The sequence below is a fragment of the Pinus tabuliformis genome, chromosome 6, assembly GCF_031772625.1.
Source record: "Pinus tabuliformis cultivar Carrire ecotype Pingquan chromosome 6, CPIR1, whole genome shotgun sequence".
NCBI lineage: Eukaryota > Viridiplantae > Streptophyta > Pinopsida > Pinales > Pinaceae > Pinus > Pinus tabuliformis.
The window spans coordinates 1566850346-1566859911 of NC_142292.1; the positions used below are offsets into that span (position 1 = coordinate 1566850346).

Below are 9566 nucleotides of genomic sequence, written 5' to 3' on the forward strand. Positions count from 1 at the left end.
GGACCATATGAGATCCAGAAGGTGCACGACAATGGGACCCTCACTCTGATCACAATTGACGGTTCTGGACATACGTTTAAAGTAAATGGCCACCAAGTTCGTCTCTATCGAAGACCTCTTACTCGGGAATCCTTTTGTCAACAGCTTCAGCAAGATACTGATTTGGAGATCCTAGCAGAGGAAGTGAAATCTTCCTCACCCATAACTTAAGCAATTTGTTTTTATAATTTGTACATAACATCCTGTACATATGTTTTTTCATCTTTGTTTGTAGCACTTTGGTTACCTTATTTTGCACAGCACGTTTGTCTTTTGGAATTTTTGCTGTTCCTTTGCGAAAAGGGACAGCACGTTTGTGTTTTGGAATTTTTGTTGTTCCTTTGCGAAAAGGAACAGCACTTTTGTTCTGCTGTTCCTTTGCGAAAAGGAACAGCACTTTTTGGTTTTGATGTTCCTTTACGAAAAGGAACAACACTTTTTGGCTTTGCTGTTCCTTTGCGAAAAGGAACAGCCCGTGTGGATTTTTGCTGTTCCTTTGCGAAAAGGAACAGCCCGTGTGGATTTTTGTTGTTCCTTTGTGAAAAGGAACAGCCCGTGTGGATTTTTGTTGTTCCTTTGCGAAAAGGAACAGCCCGTGTGGATTTTTTGCTGTTCCTTTGCGAAAGGGAACAGCCCGTGTGGATTTTTGTTGTTCCTTTGCGAAAGGGAACAGCCCGTGAGGATTTTTGTTGTTCCTTTGCGAAAAGGAACAGCACTTTTTGTGCTTTGTTGTTCCTTTGCGAAAAGGAACAGCACTCGCATATTTCTTTTTTCAAGATGCAGAATTTGGTTAATTCCGCTATTTCTTTTCCGCAAGATGAGTCATTCGCATGCTTCGCTCAGAGAAGACACCATCAGAACCTTTCTGCTTCTATTTGGACGTTTTGCGATTATGCTCTCCTAAATCCTTTAGATATAGCAATGACATTATGCAATGAACATAAAAGCATGATACACCGAAACCTGCATATCATAAATCGCTATTATTTTAACAGTCAGCATATATAAGAAGACAAGAGGAAGGACATTAACTTTCGTCTTTACTGTCATTATCTTGTTCCCGAACCATGGTTTGGTAATTTTTATCATGTCGATTTCCCTAAAAACTTTCTTGATCATTACTGAGGAATATGAGCAAACGATTTATATCTGTCTGTTGGGATTGTAAGACTTCTTCCACCATTCCCCGCTCTTAAGGAGTGCGGAACCACCCTTATGTGTAATTGAACAAAGAAAAAGAAGTGTGCTGCAAAAGAAGAATAAAAGAAAACAATAAAAACAAGATATCAAATTGTCAAATGCAGGATAGGGGGTCTCATTCAGAGCCAGCCTACCATGATCATAAGGATGGAAGCGAAGTGGCATTCCCATTACGGCCACCACACCAGGGATATGGTCCAAAGGTAAAATAACAAGCAAACCTTGGAACAGGAGGTCTCATCACGAGCCGGCCTGACCACGTTTCGTGCCTACCTTGTGAATGGCATTATGGTTATCTGGTCACCAAGCCAGCATAATGGCCTGCATTTTGATGAAGCACTCTTCAGTAGATACACAAAGGATAATGGTTCCGGAGGGTGAGATAAACAGCTTTGCCAAGGTTATGAACACCTGTTGGCAGCAGAGCTCTGTTAATGGCATTGGAGTCGTAATATTTACACCAACAGGTATGATATTAAGTCTGTTTGTCTTTTATATCCTTTGCATGTATCATATGTCACACCCCGATATAATCATCGCATGAACATTATCACCAATCATGGCAACGGAATTGACAATGACTACTGGAGACTTGGTACAGTTGACAGACGTCCAACCCTTGGTTCCTCATTATATCACACTGGCTTATCTTAAAAGCGATCCATTTTTCTGCCTCGGTTTCGGTACTTCATTGTCTTTTTACAACATGGCATAATTTCCACCTGCTGTACTTTATGATTTGACTCCCGACTGGCTGCTGCTCCTCTCTTTGACGGCTGGGGGCAGCCTATCAGATCGCGGGGGGGGAGGTGACCTCATTACTCCAATGGTTACGTGGCTGCACACCATTCGGGCAAAGTAATAACACGATTTAACGGTATGATGATCTCATTCTACGGACTGCCATCCACGATCTTTCTCTTTGCTGCATGCTCTGTGAAAATCATTCCTAAAAATAGCATCGAGTATCCTCTCTGTTCGGTAAATACTGCGGACAGTTGCTGTGTCATTCCCGAGTTTGTTTTTGAGAGTAAGCCATGGGTGGGAAGACAATCCGAAGCGAACCGCACAAGCTGATCGCGTCTGCTGCTGCCCGCGAAATTCTGGAAAATGCAGGATGGTTGAATTACTTCAACCGCCTGCAAGAATCGAACGAGGTTGTAGTGTTGGAATTCCTGCAAAATCTGTAGGAAAACCACTCTATAGTCGGAGGAAAGTGGATAGAAGTCACGGAGGACATTATTGCAGAAACCTCAGGATTACCAGCTGTTGGACCCAGATGGGAGCTAAAGAAGGAAAGACTGCAGAAAGCAATGGAAATTTTCCAAAGCGAAGGCCAAAGTCTGACAGTCAAAGGGAAAGGAGTTCTGCCAACAACACTGGGGGAACCCTCGACCGAGCTGGCGAAGATAGTGCAGAGCTATATCACCTACGAAGGGAGAAAAGATGTGGTAAGGGCTCGTCACTTAAAACTTCTAGCTGTTTTGAAGGGAAAATGCTCTGTAAATCTCCCTGCCTTTTTAAATTCATTATTACATGATGCAGCCCGAAGTCTAAAGAAGGCTCAGCACACAGAGACGGTTGTTAGCCACCACGGACTGATTCGGCTAATAATAAGCCACAGTCTTGCCCAACAGCAAGACACCTGGGAGGAATTGGTCGAAACAGTTAAAATGGGACTAGCTTTACCACAGTCCTCCAGCACACCGGAACAATCAGAGAAACGTAAGAAGTCGGCGGCAGAGAAGCATGTTGTTTCGAAACGGAAGCGACCCTCCGATACGCCGGAACGACCAGAAGAACCTAGAGAACCTGTTGGCACTCCCAACCTGCCTGAAAGACCCAGGAAGTCAGTTCGATCGGTTCGAATTCGGGGAAGGTTGGAAAAGATTCAGAAAACTGCGGCCCAACCAATTGAAATTGAGGACGAACCTTCGGAGGAGGAAGGTGAATTACCCGAAGGAAATGCTGAGCAATTAGAGGCTGGAACTAACCAGCCAGAAGGAGGAATTGAAGAAGAAAACGCACAATCCATGGGTAGTCCGTTGCAAGACCATCCAGGAGAAGAGGAATTAGCAGCAGTTCTGGCCAATATGGGAGAATACGGTCAAGCCTCCAGTCCAGGAGGCATCCTTGATGGTCCCGCAGAAGGAGAATTACCTAAGGAAGGGCATGCAGAAGAAGTAGGGGAAGAAAACCTGCCTGGTAATGAAGCAGAAGACATCAATTTGGGACAATCTGTCCCCAGGGCGCCGGAAGATGTTCCAGGAGAGGAAGAAGAAGTAAGACTGAAGGCCAAACCCTCTGCTGAGGCTAGGGAAATTGAAAAATTGAGAAAGAAGCACCAGAGGATGCTGGGCATGATAGCCAGACTTCGGCAACAAATTAGAATGTTGAAAGCCAGTCTGAGAATACAAAAAACTGCAAGGAAGAGGAAAAGGACCACGGCACCAAGAACCCTGAGGGTTAGGGTTCGTTTTGATGGACGAAACCCCATCAGGAGACCTACTGTTGAGGAACAGGGTGCTGTTTCGAATGATAATGAGGAACAGGGTGCTGTTCCAATAGAAACTGTTGTTCCATTTGGCCCGGAGGAACGAATGGACATTCCAATGGAACAGCAAGAGGCTCCGATGGTAGGAAGAACGCAGCAACCCTTTGTTCGCATTAAAAAGGAAATGGATAGCAAAGAGGTTCAAACAGAAGCACCCCCCTCGGGTGTAATTCGGGTCCAAAATTCCAAACAACGCAATAGGAAGGTCCAGGTTAAACTTCCAGCTTCTACGGCTGTGTGGAAGAAAGACCCGAAAACCAGAACCTTGCATAAAATGATGAAGGAAGCCCAGCAGGAGGCCGAGCAGTTGCGAGAACAGACGGTCCCCAAAGAAAAATACGAAGAGCTCCAACAGCAACTTCGAAACATCAGTCAGTCTGAGAGCCAGGCCTTTGAAGGATGGCAGAAGGAGCAGGAAAAGGTTGCTAAGGTAACTCGTCGACTAGATAGTGTTGTTAAGCAGATGGACACCTTGTGTTCCTTGTATACTGATGTTTTGACTTGTAGAGCCCCTGCTAAAAATTATGCTTTGTTTTTGCTTGAACGTTATTTGAGATTAAAAATAAAAGCTGTTAGGGCAGGAGCACCTATCCATATCAACACTGTTAATGATTTTATAGATTGCTGCAAGCACTATGGAGTTAAAGTTCAAAGGTTGTTATGTGAATTCTACCTGCACAATCTTGTCTTAGACCAGGAAACTGATTTGAATCCTGGCCCTTTCGTTGGCGATATACAATTTCAAGCCTTTATCTCATTTGGAGTGAATCAGTTAAAATGGCTTAAAGCTTACAACATCTTTCAGAGGCAAGAAAATAGTTTAGATCTTTGGGTACGAGCTGAACCTAGGGACCCAGCAGCATTATGGAGAGAGCATAGGAGTATGATGAGGATCCCAGGTGTCACGAAGATATTAGGTCCCATGCATGGAGACTTGATCCGAAATGGTCTGGAGTATTTCCTGACTATTAAAGACCAGGCCTTCCATGCTGCAAAGTTTCGATACCGAACCTCCAACCCAAACATCCAGCTCAGGGAACCCTTTAACTTTGAGAATTTTGAATTGGTTGCCAGTCGATTGAGTCTCTATGGGGAACGGATTCTGCGAGCAGGACCATTTTGGTTGGGGTATCGGTTTCGCAGCCCAATTATTTGGCATCCTGCACCTGGATATCAGGCCCTATATGAGATGCCTGCAGATCAGTTAGATCAGTTCTTTGACCATCTAGTTGCTAATCATGGTTGTCGGCCTCTTCGTGAGATCCCTTCTCCGGCCTACTCTCTCACAGCCCTGCATGTCAATTACAACGTTTTCATGAGGACATGAAACAGGGTAAGCAGGGGGGTGTGTGGAGCAGCTGGAAGGTATGCTTTTTGATAAGCAATCTAGTGGTTTTTCAATACTATTTCTAATCTTTTCTGCATTATGAGCCTAAAAATATAAGGGTTTTGGTAAATTGTGTGAAAATGGACAAACGAAGCTCAATCACTAATAATCGATTATTTTTATGCAGAAGGACGCGGAAATAGGGAATTATCGAGTGAAAACAAGAAGCGCAAGGAAAGTAACTGATGTCCCGACGACAGGGAACTGGATGCGGACAAGATTAAGTAAAATTGGAGCCGAATAATCCAGGAAAAGAACGCAGGATACCGTGATGGAGAACGCAAGAAGGAAAGAGAAGGCCTGAACGATTAGCGAATCCCTCAGGATCTTCGATCCTGAGGGATCGCTGCTTTAAGACTTATCTTTTGTATCTAGACATCTCCGTCATTTCTGTTATATAAAGGTACCACGCCATCGAGCGTGGGGGACGACTGTTGTTATAATTATAAACTCAGAGCGATTTTGATCACTGAGCTTTGTAAGATCTGATTTTGTATACTTTTGTTAATGCAATTAATATAAAGGACTTGGTGTTCACTTCGTTTCTACATCTGAAGTAACTCTAAGCAGTGTACCATCGTAGCCAAGGGCCTAGCTCCGACGGTCACTTGCTGTTGTATCATACGGTGATTGGTGTGGTTTGTTTATTTCTCTTGTTTCAGTGATCCGATACATCTTTTATATGATAGACTATGCTTCTTAATTAATATCTGAATCTGAATAAGTTCTGTAATTCACGTCTCTGTATTACACAAACTGAATCTATTTGAATTGCATCCATTTCTACAGCAAGTTATTGGTATGAATGTTATCATTATTGGATTCATATGAAATAAGTATTTGTGAGGCTTGAAGATAACATCACTTTGTTCAGAATCATAGTCACATCACACATTACTCGCGGATCGCTACAGTAGTATAGACCGTGTACATACTTCGGGATTTGCTGTTCCATTTGGGTTTGCTGTTCCATTTGGGTTTGCTGTTCCATTTGGGTTTGCTGTTCCATTTGGGTTTGCTGTTCTATTTGAGTTGCTGTTCCATTTTATATGATTGACGTTTCCCGTTTATGAAATATTGCTGTTCCATTTCATTACTGCTGTTCCATTTGATTACTCTTGTTCCATTTTAAGAATTGTTGTTTCATTTCACTTTCGCTAATCTGCCTTTATTGCTTTCGCGTGATAGCAGGCCTAAGGCTGTCGTGAGCCCAGCAAGACACTGCCTAGCTCCCAGACCTATAAGCCCATGCTTTGGTTTTCTTTCTTTATCAGTTTCTAAAGGGAAGGGTTATTGGTTCCGTACCCTTGACTGATCATTTGCCTTGTGTGATTTCATTTTCTGAATTGGTTTAGTTACAGCTTAGTGTTTGTTTCCTTTCAAGTCATTAGAACGCTATACTACCGAGCACTACTTGGACAGAACAACCTCGGATTGAGTTACTCCTTGAAAGAACAAAACGATCCCGGATTGACTTAATAATGTGGAATAATTGGTGGTGTGAGAGACCCTAGTTATCGCTCTACAGCTGGAAATGCTCTTTTTGTCTATTTCCTTGGCTCTTGGTCACATTGTGGTGGCATACAACACTAGATGTAAAGCTAGGCGTAAAATGCATCACTTCCAGCAGCTTGATCCTGAAGCGGTAAGATAGTGTTTGATGGTGAAATGGGTTTTCAAGCTACATATTTGAGGTCTTTTTAGGATTTTGTAAGAACTGATATTTATATATTTTTGAAAAAGATGCAATTTTTATCCTTTGAAGGAGTAAATGTGAACCCATCATCACATTAAACAGTCGTTTCCCTACCCATACCTACTCTGTAGTGCGTAGAGGTCTAATTCATATATCTCTTTTTCTTGAGGTAATCATGTGGCTAAGCATTGAACAACTATTGAGTCCAAAATCAGGAATATGTCAATTTTAGTTACCCATTCATCTGGCAAATCTTTAATCTTCTCACACATCTCTTTCACCTCTAGAAGTAGAGAGTCACCACCCTCATTGCCTGTCAAACATTCCAGTCAGATTTGTGGCAGAGCCAAAGGTTCCATAGAAGGACAACCCACCAGTAAAGTTTATATGTAAACATATTGGTGAACAAGCATTGTATCCAAGTCCAGACCTCCTTAACGAATGGCCAAAAAACATGGCCAAGGTCTTCGGGTTTCCTGAAATAGCTGCAGTTTTCCATCGTTAATCCCATTTTATGAACCCTATTTTTAAGATTTGGTGCAATAAGTTTAAATCAATGTTGCACAAGACTGGGTGTGAGTATTGGGTATTGGGTATGGTATGATTAAGGATGAAACATTTTGAATTACAAGTAGGGGTAGTGGTTATGGTAATTTTCCTTTGTAGTGAAGAGTGCTGCCCTTGAAGCAAATTTTAAGAGTTGTCTGTTCTTTTCAGCTTTTAGGTTGCTTGGGTAGCCTTCCAGGTTTTTAATGCTATATATTTCTTGTGGAGGAGATTATTTGCTCTTCATAGGCTGTTAAATGTGATTCGAGTCTTCTTTTTGTGTGATTCAATTCTATTTTTTGTTTCTATATCCTTTTACTGGAGAAGACTATTTACTATTAATGGGTTGTTCAATGCAATTTGCCTTTCTTAAGTGTACTTTTCAGCGCTTTAACAAGTAATTAATTGTACAAAGATAGTTTCTTTACCTTCTTTTCACATACATTACAAAATATATTTTGATTGCAACTCAAAAGTTTTAGGTTTTACATTTCTGATTACTTGTTTTGTGGTTGATGAGGTTTACAATCTGTCAATCTGACAAGGAAAGAAAAGATTCAAGTTAGGAAATATAATCGATATCTCTAATATCTAAATGATTCGTGGTGTCATGACTGTTCGTGTGAACCAAAGATTATATTAAACATCATCAAATATGAGTACAATGATATCATCTAAGCAACCTCACCAATCTCTTCCATTTTAGTTTATTTAGGAAGTAAAGACAAGAAAGGGAATAATTTTCTCTGTATTCAACTCCAAAACATGGGCATTATTGGTAGTGTTTTGATCAGAGGGAATAGCAGGGCACCAAAAAGAGGAAGTGGTGATGTAGTACTAAGGATAAATTATGAAAGATTCCCTAAATGCAAGTTCATAAAAAATGTAGATGCAACTACTCCCTTATTTGACAAATAAAAATGCAATCAATGGTGTACTTGGGAAGAGTCAGTTACTAGCTCTCATCTTGCCATATCTCTTACATGTACAAATTCATAAGAAAAATAATAAAAACTGCACTAAATCCTATAGAATAAGAATCAAAGGTAAAAGAAGAAGGTTCAGAACTTGGGAGGATTTTGGCAGTCTGAGCGAGCCCATCCAATCTGGTTTTTCTCATTGTCATAAACAACAAGGTGCTCTTGCAAAGAGATATCTGCAAAATGCAACACACTTTTGTTACTTTATCTTAATACAATCACCAACATGTAGATTAAGAACATGCCTTAACTGCTCTAGATACAAGCCCACCCAAGGTCATTCATGACATGCTTGTAGAAAAATCAGACTGACAAACACACAAACAAAAAGCAGCAAAACAATATGTTGTTTCATTACCTCCAAGAATATTCGTGTCCACATTACCGATTGCAGTACCATTCAAGATTCCCGAGCAGACGTTACCTTTTTCCTGTGCATTGAAACTCATTCAGCAGTAATCTTTTTTTATCATAGCAATCATTAAGCTTAATGAATAAATAGCTTCTTCAACCTATTTTTCCCTCGCCAACGGAGTGGTAGGAATGAGTGTGATGAATCTTGCTCCAACTGATTCCTAGCTAGGTTTTCTTTAACCTGTCAGCATTGCATTATTAGAAACAGACAAATTCCTTATAGTACAAGGGAAGGGTAATTTGTGATATTTACAACTAAAAGGAAAGCACTATAAGCTTGATTTGTGAAATATGTGTAGGAGCTACCACTATCAAATATTATTCTTCCTAGTCTTTTTCCATCTCCATCTTTGTCAAGGGGTTTGTTCCCAAACATCATCTGTGCAGCCCCCACATCATAGTGTTTTCTGTAAAACAAGAGAACAGTATGATAATAGAAGTTCACAGATTATTTTAAATAACAAATTAAATCAAGAAAGTTTATTTTAAAGGGATTCCAAGTTCATTCTTAAAGCAGAAGACATGGGAGTTGTTTCTAACTAGAGGCCTATGATGCAACTCAGTGTCCCTAATACCTATGAATTATGGGCCAAGTCTAAAATGCAAGATGCTACTGTAAGTAAATAGCAAACTGGCTTTAGGATGGGAAGATACTTGTCAGAGAATATAGTTAACTCGTAGGAAATTCTGGACTGAGCTTCAAGAACAGATCAAAATATATTGTTAGTGATGTACTTCTCCAAGGCTTAG

At 41.0% G+C, this 9566-nt stretch overlaps 1 protein-coding gene across 1 annotated transcript; it reads right to left on the reverse strand.

Annotated features, from left to right (window-relative positions):
• Positions 1-8239: 8239 nt before the first annotated feature.
• On the reverse strand, positions 8240-8889 carry LOC149264745 (aspartyl protease APCB1-like). The gene is made up of 2 exons (XM_089390328.1): positions 8761-8889; positions 8240-8578 (listed from the first exon to the last, which is right to left on the reverse strand). The coding sequence occupies exons 1-2, from the start codon at positions 8849-8851 to the stop codon at positions 8484-8486; spliced, it is 186 nt and encodes a 61-aa protein (XP_089246454.1). The 5' UTR covers positions 8852-8889; the 3' UTR covers positions 8240-8483.
• Between the last annotated feature and the right edge of the window lie 677 nt (positions 8890-9566).

Coding starts and splice junctions, on each gene's coding strand:
- LOC149264745 (XM_089390328.1), bottom strand. CDS start 8,851: ATGAGTTTCAATGCACAGGAAAAAGGTAACGTCTGCTCGGGAATCTTG. Junction 8,579..8,760: donor GGACACGAATATTCTTGGAG/GTAATGAAACAA, acceptor TGCATTTTGCAG/ATATCTCTTTGCAAGAGCAC.